At 40.0% G+C, this 13716-nt stretch overlaps 1 protein-coding gene across 1 annotated transcript in view; it reads right to left on the bottom strand.

Annotated features, from left to right (window-relative positions):
- LOC121180655 (teneurin-3-like) overlaps positions 1-13716 on the bottom strand; it is a 212901-nt gene that overhangs the window by 34223 nt on the left and 164962 nt on the right. Inside the window, exons 26-27 of the mRNA XM_041036246.1 lie at positions 3160-3231; positions 2517-2694 (exon numbers count right to left, since the gene is read on the bottom strand). Coding sequence (XP_040892180.1) covers positions 2517-2694; positions 3160-3231 — 250 coding nt within the window. The remainder of the gene's footprint in view (positions 1-2516; positions 2695-3159; positions 3232-13716) is intronic.

Below are 13716 nucleotides of genomic sequence, written 5' to 3'. Positions count from 1 at the left end.
CAAGTGTGCATTTTGCTGTGACAGTGTGTGTGTTGAACGTCAGGTGTAACAGCATCATTTTTGAAATGAGGCATGAGAAAACCTTCAAAAGCAAATCTGATAAAGCTGTGCCAATTGAGAGGGCAGCGCTGATGGACTGCAGAATAAAAGACGCCATCGTATCCAGGATTTTAAAAACCTGCCACGGTCCACAAGAACTTTCGAGAGGTGCATTACTGAAATGGTAGAAAACACACACAACCGGTGTAGGACATCAAAGACAACCCACATCGGGCAACTATTGCTAGATGTAGAAAAGAGATGGAAGAACTTTCTTGCTTAAGGCTAAGGCTTAAGATGTTGTAGATGCTTTTACTGAGCCTCTTGACAGCACAGATTGATACAATATTTGCCTTTACTACAAACAGTGCTACCAGAACGCAGTATGCTGTGACTGAAAACGAGATTGGTCACCATGTCATGACGTTTCAATGTCTTATTCGCCAGGAAAACCTGTGCACAAAAATCTGATCTTTGCTCCATAGTTTTGTCAAATTTGCAATCAGTTCATCTTCATCTTTGTAAGTCTCAAGGTTGCCAAACCCTGTTCTAAAAAAAAGAGAAAGTATTCAGTTCCATTAAAAATCTTACTTAAAGCTGCAGCTTAGCTGGTGAACACTGTGCAGCTTTTAGCAGCTAAAGAGCCCGGTATCTTGTACAGGAATTGGAGGAGACAGAAACAGAGCTAAAAGGATGACCTTAATCCATTTATGTTGCCTATAGTTTATTATCTTTGGGAGAAACATGTGGATAAGTATATCTGGTTGCTGCTGATTGTTGCTTTAAAGAGGACAGTGAGAATGGGGCTGGGAGAGGAAGGGATAAAGAGACTGAAAAATTAAACACAAAGAAATAAAGAAGAAAAGCGACCACCCCCTGTACCATCTTTACGCCCACCCCACCACCCCTCCTCCTTCCCCCACATCTCTCCTTGCTGCGTCTCCTTGCTAGGGGCTGCTAAAGTGATGACTGTGCTGTTCATCTGAGCTGACACCAGAAGAAGCGGCTCGATTTCCTGTGAACGCTTGTCAAGATTAGAGAGGGAGAGGGAACAAGACAGAGAGAGAGACAAAAAAAAGAGGTAGGCAAAAAATAAAAAAGTGGCATGAGTGAGATGTGTAGCAAACACTGGGGTTACCCCCCTCCCCCCCATTCTTTCTTTCTCTCTGCCAATAACTTGACTCTGCTGAGAGTCACATGGCAACATCACTGATTAGTAGGGTTCCTTTATTTTGGTGAGTAAAATGTCATCATGACAGACAGAAATCTTTAAAGTGTGGGACTGAAATTTGGAACCGGATGACGTGAGTGTGTTTAAAAACTTTTCCTTAAAAGACATGGAGAGATGAGATAAGGTTGAACCAATTTAAATTTTTATCTGCATGTTATAACGTTTGGGCAGAAGTGTAGCAGAGGCCCAGCAGCCTTTGCTGTTATCATGATTCACTGCAGGACTATGGAAAGAAGTTATTCTAACTTTTTATTGTTTTTATCCTGCTTCAGTTTTATGCATCACACTTAGTTTGCTTTGTGTGCTGCCTGTAGTTTATTTTGTATTGTCTCTTATGTTTCATGTTGTAATGAATCCATGTTTCTTTATCTCTTTTGGGAATATTTTCGACAAAACCAAAACGTGAAGATGTAATTGACCGGAATTATACTTTAAGCTAATTTCCTCGCCTGTGTCTTCTTCCCGACATGATACAGCTTTAAAGATTTACATGGAAGATGGAAGAAATGAGTCAGTGTGTGATCAGCATAAATTCACGGTGAAATGGAAAGAAGAAGGTTAAAGGTTAGTGACTCTTACCTATGTCTGAAATCTTTGTTTCTTTAAAACAGTGCAAGCCAGGAAGGAAAGTAGACGAGAGAGAGTTAGTGGACAGATTGATGCTTGATAGGTATTACAATGAAAACCACCACAAGAAAAACTTAGCAGAACACAGAAACAGAAGCTGAAGCGAAAATTCAGAATTTGAATCATGGAAGTCGACAAGGAGGAAATCTCAGATGGCTATGAGTTTTGAGAAATGAGCACTTAAGAGTGTGCCAGAAGCACGTTTCTAAATTCACAGCACTGAACCAGGCTGTTCCTTCTAAATTCAGAGCTTTATACATCTGTTTGGCTAAAGAGTAAATACTCAAATGTTTATTACTGTAATAGCAAAGTGTCCAGTGTGGCAACGCATCTGTCCTTCTCTTCTTTGATGCTTTTAAGCACTACTTTAAAAGTCCCCTAGGACCAATGATGTAGAGCTGAACAGTTGAGTACACGAAGGAAAGAATGCAAGGTTTTAATTACGAACAAGGACTCAATTCAATCGGTTTATTTTTAAGAAACATTTTACTTATTATTTTGTTTTACTCATATCCACCAACATTCACCTGTTAACAGTAACCCTGAGAAACTGTTCTCTGAGTGAAATCTTTATACTGCTGTCAGCAGCAGCAGCCAACCTCCCTCCCTTCCCTCTTACCTCAGCTCCATGACACTGGTAACATTGCCAGAGGGGAAGATCCTCCTGATGTAGTTGAAGTCTCCAACAAAGATACTGCCATCTGTTCCACAGGCCAGAGCCAGAGGCGCCAGCAACTTGTTGCCCTCCGCCTGCCCGTTACAGCTGGGGCAGGAGATGCTGCGGCGACGCCCATTACCTAAGAGAAAGATGAAAGCTGAAATTCAGTTCTGCTTTTTCCCATAAAACAGACACTTGTTCCACATCAATTTAATCAGACCAGTTCATTGAATGCTATTGTGGACCAAGAATTTATTTGACAAAGTCAAGTCAAATAAAGAGTTTAAAAAACAGATGCGCTGTCCACCATCACAAAGATCCACGGTTTACTTCCATGTGGGGGCGCTTCCAAATAACATGAACTTCTGAAGACATTGAAATCAGAAATTTAAGAAAAAAATCTTTTTGTCGAAACACACTTTCACCAAGCAAAAGAATTTTTATAACAGATTTTTTTTTTCTGGGTCCCGTGAGATTCCTGTGGCTCCCACTATTTAATCCCTGGTCACACAAAATGACCAACCATCCTGCAATGATATTATCAGCACTGAATGCAAATGTGCAGGTTGTAAAGCTCAAAGATGTCAATCATGTTTGTACTTACCCATGATGCTGCTGATGACAGGGGGCTGCTGGGAAATGAAAATGTTCTCGCCATTGCCCTTGTACAATATACCTAGGAGAGAGAAGACGCATAGATGAGCGACAGCTGTAAGGAGATCAGAGAGGCAGCGGAGCGAGAATCCAGCTGGACTAACTCTACTTAACATCTGTGTGCTGACTAAGAGGATGGGTGTGTTAGAGGGTGAAATGTTATTGTTCCAAAATATGGCAAAGATATTGGTCTTTAAGATCAGATGTGGCCCTGTCATTGGGATTCACAGTGATGTGATTTTATCTAAGCTCGTTGATTGGACTATATCTGAAAATGAGGGTGCTGTGATGAGGGTGGTGGATGTGTGTACATACAGTGAGTTCAGTTTAGTGACCAAAGACATGATCTAATATTCACTGGATATTAAATTCTAAATGCAAAAAGTTTAACTCAATCTAACTTGACTCAACTTTGACTTTTAACTGTACGACGAACTTCTCACACGACAGGTAGGTAAAAAGAAGAATTAGTTCAGTGATCATCAACTAAACTGTATTCAGATGAAAATCAGGTATCAGCTAAATGAAGTGGATAAATGTAAGATTTATTTCATTTAGCTTCTGTTCTACACTGTCCTATCCAAAAACTTAAACTCAAACTATTGTAAATTGCCATCTGCTGAATTCGTATTTAAGTTGAAGTAAATCAGGTGTTTTGGTGAAGCCTGAAGTGAAGCCCGGTTCCACCCAGGTGTATTTTACACTACAGAGATTTCCAGATTTTGGGGAAGGCTGCATCACTTCATCTGTCAGATCTTCACAAGAAGACGAGAAGTTCAGCTGCACACCCCCAACTCCCAATAAACATATATACAACATTATACAAGTCAGGTATACAGACCAACAATTCCACACCACTGTGTCAGCCATTTACCCGATTAAGTCTAATACAGACCAGAGACTAGTAAGCTGAATCTCTATTTTTTAATACTAAACATAGCAATATGTTTAATTAATCGATTAATAATTTTATTATTATTAATAATTATTTCCTTCACTGAATCCTGCAGCTGGTCTGAATGCAGGCTGGGATGTGCACACAATACTACCTCTCTATACTTCTACACAGAATGCATATACACTGAATGGCTAATATGTGAATGAAAAGCAATTCTTAAGCCATAAAGCAACACTAACAACATACTGAGTTGAATGGAATATTGTCCTTATTTAGCCAGATGATCTGCTTTATTCTTGAGCCAGCTGTAAAGTAGCTACATCTGATACTTGAATACTTTTACCTTGACCGGATCTTTGCTTCAGCCCGTTTGCTTTTTGGCTGAAGTTCCTCTCCTGTGTTTGCTCAGTGCTAACCTGTGTTTCCCTGTGCCTCAGGATCATTTCCTGCTCATCTGTCCACCTGCCTCGCTCACCACTCAGCTCACCTGCTCATCTCCACCAGCCTCCTAAATCCCCCTGCTTTGCCTCTGCCTGACACACTCAACCAACCAGCTCACCTTCCCAAGGCCAGCTCACCTCCTTCAGCTTCTCACTTCTCACATTCGCCTGCCAGCTCTTATTTCCTTCACTTCCCACTCTGCTCAGCCCTACCGTCCATCATATCCCTTTGCCCTCTACCTTGCCTGCAGGAACCCTTGCTTCCCCATTCCACATTCATTATCAAATCAATAAATCAGTATGCGGTAAATCTTTATTTTTTATTCAAACCATCCTCACTCTGAGTCTGTGTTCTGAATTTGAGTTCATCTGTGTTACAAAACAAAATCTATTTTTTATCACAAGGACTGCTGAAAATGCTTGACCTTTCCCTTCAATTCAGGCAGCGTATGAACATATTTCACTACATAGCTGCTATAATCATGAGGGACAAAGTGTATTGAGGGGGTGAAACATTATATTTCCATGTTTGTGTTTTCTGTAGAAACATTGCTTTTAGTGAGAGATACAGCAGGATTCCAGTGTCTGATCAGTGGGGCCACGTGACACGATGTAATAATATGGTCATGTTGTATTACTATGATCACAAAGGCTACCGGAGTTGAGATGATATAGTGTAGTGTCATCTTCAATGTGCTGTCACAAGTATTCATTTTTAGAGATGTTTGCAGTGGTGGAAGATCCTCCTTCTTTGATCCTTCACTCAATTAAAAGCACCAATACCACAGTTTCACACTGCTCCATGCATGAAGAATGTGCCAGTACAGAAATATTATCATTAGAATGTACAGAATAAGTTCAAATTTAAAGAACTCTTTCTACAGTAAAGTGTCCCCTGTGATTAACATTTGATTGTGTGTCATCATCAGACTGTTAATACTGATGAATCAGTGTTTAAGCAGCATTTTACTGCTTTAACTACTTTATATACAATTAGCTGGCTTAGTCCAGTGGTTCCCAACCTCTTTACTGACACCACGTAAATCCGAGGGATCTTGAGAACATTAAGGGGAAAGGACACAAAGTTAAGATACATAAATCTGTTCTCAGTTTTAAGACTTTTATCATTGATTTTGTTGTGTTTGGATAATAACAGTAATATATATATATATATATATATATTAAACATCAGAGCTGCAACATAATAGAGTGACAAGACTTGAAGAGACTTACAGCATTACATTAACTTCTGTTTAATGAAATTAAAAACTTGAAATAGAACAGAACAGATGTCAGAATGTATGATATATGTATGACTTTTGGTGTTTTTATGTTATCATGGGCCTATTTTAAATTATAATTTTAGTTTTTTTATTAATTGTAATTTAAATGTAATCCTACTTTATTCTATTTTATGCATCATACCTTTGTGTGCTTGTTTTGTGGTTTTTAATTAAAAAAAAAAAAACTGTAGCTGCCTTGAGCTTGTTATTGTTGCCTATATTTGCATGATGTCAGAACAAGTCGGGACCAAGTTGGACAGAAGTTTAATGGGGATCCATTCTGCACAAGCTCTGGCTCATCTTCGTTGAGCTTGTTCATAAACAGACTGTGTGTAGCGAGAACGAGAGAGACATCACATGCAGCCAGCGTTGAGTTATTGACGATTTCGAGCAGGGTTTTTCTTATATCCTCTAGCTGTTTGTTCACCAAAAAATATGGCAATGTGAAGTGTGTCTTGGTTGGAGGAGCTAGATGAGATTACTCTAGGAGTAAATCTGAGAGAGGGAAAGAGACGGAGGTGCTGGTGCTGGGAGCACTGGATGTTTTGGGGGTTTGTGGAGAGCAAAGAAGTCCTCCCTAACGTGGTAATGGTATAATTGTCTTTTACAATCCAATATTTTCAGCTGAAACAAACAGAGCATGATTGATTCTGGATTTCTAATCCATATCAGCCAATATTCTTTACATATAAGAGTTAAGAACTTGTCTTTTCCTCTTTCTCATTGTGTGGGTAATAAAACGTAGTCTGTGTTGTAGCTGTGCGACATGCTGTTTGCATAATGTTAGCACAACCTATACAGCAGAGCTGTCTCACAGTGCTAACATGGAGGAGTGTTGTGTTGTGTTGTTCATATTGTCATTTGGAGAGGTTTGGATACTAAGTTACTGAGCATTTCATAGAGGTGTGGGAAATCAGACAGAAATGGGCTCAAACAGCTGCAGGAAGGGGCTGATTTCTGTTGTTTTGTAAGGCTCTGGAGTGAGAGGAATAAATTATAGCACAGGTGCACGTTTACTTCCCTAGTATGTGTAGTGCTACTACTATTTAGTGCTACATTTAATAATTAACTAATAATGCATAATGATGCAAATAATGTTTCACTTGTAACTGCAATTGGAGCATGGGGCTCAGTGTATTTGTATAGGTGTGTGTGTGTGAGAAACAGAAAAACTGTGTGTGTGTGTGTGTGTGTTTTGTGTTGTAAGCTTGGAGGAATTTCTTTGATCTGATTTCTGAGGAGATGAAGAGATTATGGCACACACCCATGTTTCTGCTGACACACACACACACACGCGCGGATTCATTCACACATACGTCCACACAGTACATATGTGAGTTCAGTTAGACAAACAGAAAAACAGAGAAGAGGTCTCAGCAGAAATATGGCCAGACAGAGGAAACAGAAGATGATACAGCAGAGACAGTCAGAGTTGGAGGAAGAGGGCTTGGCTGACTGGTGAGGAGGTTAATGTGTTAATGTGATGTGAGAGGGATGCACGCGTTCTTCAAAGTGAGACATCAAAGACGAACCTCCTGTGGTGAGCTGAATTATTAACACTGAGCCACCATCTCGGAAACCAGGCTACCTTAGCATCTATCTATCTATCTATCTATCTATCTATCTGTCTGTCTGTCTGTCTGTCTGTCTATCTATCCGTCCGTCTGTGCCGTTGGTGTGTTGATATACTGCTCTGATTCTGACTCTTTGTATGATGTAGCACAGTGGCTGATGCCAGTAAAAGACAGAGTTGCTACAAACAACAAACATTCTGAGCTGACTTGAAACTCTCTGTGTAGCACTAAGAAACTAACTGTGTAGTCAAGGTCTTAATGGGTGTAATGTTAATAGTCATTGTTAGTACTCACACAGCATGTGTGTAAAGATACAAACCTGTCTTCTACAAATCATGTGTCTATCCCATTTACAAACTCTATTTTGGAGGAAAACTAATTTCAGTCTGGATTGTGTGGTTTAGATTCCAAAGGGAATGTGTGGCCCTTCTCATGCTTTGTCAGTATTGAACTGAGACCAGCATCTTTCACTAATCTTCACCAACTGCTTTTAGCTGCCTTAGCATCTCCATAAGGATATTAACCAGGCTTTGGTTGTTAGGAGCAGATATTGCACAAAATTATACCTTGACAGTGATTTTGCTTTGTGCTTTTTGCTGATTCAAACATTTTCATGTCCCTTACAATACTTATGTGTTAATGGAAAATAGCTGTATATTAATGCATGCTTTACAAGACACGGTTGACATGTATGATATGTGATGTGTTGATGCTAACATGAATTATGCCGCCTGTGCTTTGTTGTAGCAGAGCTGCCAGTTTACATGCTGAGGAAAGTAATCTGCCGGTAACACACATACATGAATAAATCATTTAATCCAAGTAATGTCCTGATGGTAATTTTAAACCAGAATTACACTGAAATTAAGTTCAATTAGCATATTAAATAGATCGATAGATAGATAGATAGATAGATAGATAGACTAAAGTATAAAAATAAAATAGAAAAATGCTAAAAGCTAGAACCATAACTATACTTATGTATAGTTATAAGAAAAAAGTGAATGCCCCCTTTGGAATTATGTGCATCAATGTATAAATTTTAATTACAATCAAGAATTGTTGATTAGCACAAAGCTGGAAAACGGTTACAGAGTGATCATCAGTCATCAGTCCACAGTCAGAGAAACTGTCCATAAAAGGAGACGATTTACTACCGTGGACCAGCTACAATGACAATGACAAGCAGAATGCTCAATGAGATAAAAACGAACCCCAGAGTAACAGCTACCGTAAAGGCTTGAATCACTGAAGCTGGTTAATATCTTTATTCATGAGTCTGCCATATGCAAATAACCGGCATGGCCAGGGGAAAAAAAACCAAAAACATCTGTACACCTGAAGTTTCTCCACAATGTTACTGGGAAAATACAATGATGAAACTAAGGTTGAAACGCTGGGGAGGAACACACAGCATTGTGTACATGTCGGTGTCAGTGGGGGTCTATTAATATGACCCATGTGGAATGAAATGGAAATCTAAATGTTAAGAATAGACTGAAATTGCAGAGTTGTGAAAGTAACCAGGAGAATAACAGGGGAAGCAGCAGACGCAACCAAGTGAGAAATATCAATTAAATATAATGAACAAAGCTTCCCAGACTATAAGTGATCCTTTGAGCTTTTACCCTCAGGGAGGTGCTCCACACAAGCATGAGACATCGGAGACTTGTGCAGAAAGTCCGTCTTGCCAAATGAAATCAGGATACTGAAGGCATGCTTTTCACTGAACTCTACAAACATTTTTCTGTACTGTCAACTGTCCAAAGACTGTCCACAAAAAAGTTGACTGCACTTTTCTACACTTTTTTTTAGCTGCCTCACAGTCTGCAGGGAGATGCAGGACCCAACAGCGTGGCAGGCTGTAAGGTTAGCAAACAAAGAGACTTGTCTTAAAATGACTCAATCACAGAAAGTAACTGCAATGGAAGGAGACGGGTGATGGAAACGGTTGACTGCTCGGATACTCTTAGCCTGGGTGTCCAGCCAACAGCACTGTCAGCAGCCCGACAACTGAGACACCCCGCGGTGCTGAGCTATGACCAAGATGCTAACTTTTACTCCCTCTGACTGTGTGAAAAGTTGATGATTTCCCATCCGCAATGATAAACAAAGACAGTAAATGTCTGTTTTTAGGCAAAACGTGACAGTCATCTACATGAGTTTTGGGCAGTTGCTCTGCAGCTGAGCTGAACTGATTACTACACATGCAGCGGAGTGAATGATATATTTCTCCCATTTGTGTCTTCGATGTAATGAAAAAAAAGACATCAGTAACATCACTGAGTGAACAAAAAATATAGTTAAGAACCAACAAACCACGAGTACTTGATCAATTAACATACGAACACACGCAGAAGACAGACTCATTGGATAGAGATTCGGGAAGAGGTGAATAAATCAGAACTACAGTCATTTTTCTTACATATTCTGCCATGATGTATGCATCAGTATGTTGTCTAATGATAGAAGACCCATTTTGTGTTACAAAAAGCTTTTTTTCCCCATTTTGGGAACTTTTGCCCGTGAACACGGTCAATTTCAAAGTTCTTCAAACCCAGCATGTCTTACTGCTATCAGCTCTTAAATCCCATATCAGTCGGTTCCCTTCCTGTCCGGGTATCTCTATATCCCTCTGCTTCGCCTTCCCTCTATCCCCTGCTCCTTCTCTCTCTCTTTCATCTCTCCCTCCATTAGTAGGTGTTGATTGATCAACAGAGGCCGCGCCAGCAGGGTTCCACCCATGCTGTGCTGCAGTCTACAGAGGCAACCAGCTACTTGCCTGACTGGGAAAAAGTGTGTGTGCGTGTGTGTTGGGGGGGTCAGGGTGATAAGAGAGAGAGGGGAGAGAGAGAGATAGGGAAAGCAAAGCTGTACAGAAAGACTGAGGAACATTGAATTCTCCTGCTGTGTTAAAAGAGAGGGCAGTGAGGCTTTCTCACACAGCTCTCTCTCTGTGTGTGTGTGTGTGTGTGTGTGTGTATGTGTGTGTATAAATGAGTACGTTTGACCTTGATCTCAAAACTCTCAGTCTCAAAACCTAGATGCTTACATTCTTACCACATCCCCTAAGGGCCCTGGCACACCAATCTCATCTCAAAGATCAAGGCGCCAACGAGGTCAGGCGGCTAAAACGCTTTGTTTTTGCCTCCCATCCTCTGTAAAAGTTTCACTTCGACCAAAAGCATTTCATTTTAACAATACGGTGAATCACTTTAACTATCATGCCTGAAAAAAATAATTGAGCATCCATAGGTGTGTGTTTTCAGCACACAGTCGTTAGCTTGTGAAAGAAGAAAAGATGACGCGAAAAGGAGAAACAAGGAAAGAACCAGTGGTGCAATCACAGATTGCTGATTTAACAAGGTGAATCCTCTGAGCCACTGCTGTTAAGAGCAGACTTTAGCGTGATGCAAAAACTTGTGTCAGTCAGACATGGCCCAACAGTAACCAAGCAACAGCTAAATGTTGACATCCACGTAAACAGTACTCACAGTGCACCTGAATCCACACAACGCACACATACACTCACGCACATACGTTAATTATGCCAACTACTCTGCCCTTTGAGGATGGCTGTAATCATGAGTTCTACATCTGTATCCAGTCAAACACATTGTGCCATACGTGCACAGATACACAATAAACACATGTTAAAGGCAATCAGATAATATTCCACACACACATGTATAATGCATGAAGCTAGCTGAATAATGACTGTAGGCTGTCAGCGCTGAAAATCAGTGTGAAGAATGACCTTCAGCCAATCAGTGGAATACGCTCATGCAATATTTAAAAATATGTTTCGGGCATGGCCACAGAGAAATGTACATCTTTCAGGTTTGAAAATCCCTTTTTCTTCCATTCAGTAGCAGCAAATGCTCCGTTCCTGCTGGTGACAGGTAAAACCGAAATGAATTTGCAGTGAAAGATTGTTCTGAATATTTCTTTTTAATTCTTCTTTTATGCACTGTCGTTTAATTGACCACATATTTGAGAATAAAGACATTTGATGGTAGTGTCTGAATTTGTGGTCTTCTGGTAATGACGATTGAAGGTGACTCAGTATTTTTGTAACTAAAGCCCATGAGAAGTTAGGTACCCCAGGGTACCATGTCTGTCCCCCTGTTATTCTTATATTTTTACATCAGTTAATTTAACATGGACAAAACAGATCCACATCATTACATTACTATATGTTAATGACTAATTAGCTTCCTCATACAACCTGATCACTGCAATCTTTGTGTTCCATTAATAATAAAAGTGGTTGGAGAAATTTAAAATAAATATTTGATCAGTTTGGCCATGCGACTGACTGACAATAAGTTTTACTCCTTCACTTTGGACAAATACAATTTATCACTTTCGGAACCTAATTTAAGCTTGACAAACATCCAGCCATGATTTAAATATTAAGACAAAATGTTTTGTGTCCCATAAATATAACAGAATTTTATTTGCTGCTATGTGTCTGTTTTTCATTGTAAATCCTGCAGAGATTTATGTCTGCAGGCCTAAACCAACAAGCAAACAACAAAAAAGAAAGGAACAGAATAAAAGAAAATCACTCTCTGATTTAACATATTGCAACTCCAAGTCATGCACCCTGTGAAGTTTTGTATGAAAAGAGTCCCAAACACTGCATTAAGACATTAGAAGATGCCCTGCAGGACCATTTTCTGTGTGTGCAATTTTATATATATATAGCCATATACAAAAACAAATAACACACACACCCAAATACAAAGACATCACATTTGCTCTGTACACTGTTGACGGCCTGAGCTAATTAAGGCTGGAGAAGAAAACTGGCTCTAAACTTAGCTGAGGTAGACTTTTAATAATAAATGGCACCGTCTCTGCATACTCACCAGTTATTGTCAGCAGGGTGAGAGAAATGAATAGAAAGTTTATTAGAGGGAGCAGACTGATATGGTCCTTCACTGGTTCTACTGAGTCAGTCAGCTACTGGTTTGTTTTTTTGTGTTTGAATTCAGTAATTTGATATAAGGATACATAAGGTTGTATTTTCTCTGACTGTATTGGATGTCATGGTATTTACTGTATTCAATATAATCCTTCATAATCTTTTTAAACTTCTGAAAGCTGTTTTGTCACCTGAGTCTGGGATTTGTGTCATGACAATGGACAGAAAAGAATTACAGAAATTTGTGATTTGAAGTTCAGTGAATTTGATTTGATCTGATGTGATGAAAAAAAACCCAAAAAAAAAACCCAAAACAGCACTTCCTCCTGTTCTCTGGAGCAAAGCACTACAGCACCCTGACTATGGCTGACCTGTTCAGTGTCTGCATAACAGAATGCAGTGCTTTACTGGGAGGCTTACACGCTCCTGCTCCCCCCAAGTCTCCATCTCTCTGCAGGCACATACACACACACACTAATACACACACACTCGTATGTGAATACATCTACAAACATGAGCTTCAAAGACTCACAAGTACACTTGAATGGAAATTGCACACATCCTGACTGGAAAACATCCTCACAGTGCATGCACAGGGGAAGCAGATCAACTTGTCAACCCTCTGCCCCTGAAACACCTCCACACATGCACACACACACACACACACATACACACACACTCGCTCCCTCTTTCATCCAGTCTTATCTAAGTTGTTCAGCAGTTCAGCTACTCAGTGCTCACAGATCACACTGTGTCGGTCTGTCTGTCGTCATGTGTGTTGTCTGACTAAAATCCTGGTTGTTATTCTGCGTCTGTGCCAGTTCATTGTCATTCTAACCCCAAAGGGTGAGAACCCTGTTGAGTCTGTGCTGGTCCACTATTCTTCTTCTTCTTATAATAATTATTGTTATTTGTTGTCTGCCTCAGCGGCTCAAATTGCCTGGGACCTGGAATGAACTAGAGACATGAAACTTGGGCCAATAAAAGGAAATGATGTGCTAATGATTCCCAAGAAACATAAGGCCACATCAGGCTGATGGTGGCGCTGTAGTTAATGCACCAAAAATGCAAATCTTGGAAAGGCCAAGACACCCGACCATAAGTCTGACCGTAAAAGTCCACCATGATGGATTTTTTGCTAATTTGCATAATGTGAAAAACAGTAAACTAACATCTGCTTCTTGCATTTTGACTCTATCAACACCAAATTCTATATACAACCTTCTGGGACTGAGATACACAATTCTACCATATATATATATCGGCAAGATCGGGCCAAAAAACATGACCACCATCAACCAAAAAACGTTGGGGTCATGGGAATGGGAATCTGGAGCCAATCCCAGCTGACACTGGACGAGAGGCCAGGGTAAACCCTGGAC

Source organism: Toxotes jaculatrix, chromosome 4 (assembly GCF_017976425.1).
Source record: "Toxotes jaculatrix isolate fToxJac2 chromosome 4, fToxJac2.pri, whole genome shotgun sequence".
NCBI lineage: Eukaryota > Metazoa > Chordata > Actinopteri > Toxotidae > Toxotes > Toxotes jaculatrix.
Note: the sequence above shows the minus strand (reverse complement) of the source record. Positions and strands in the feature narration are given on the sequence as shown.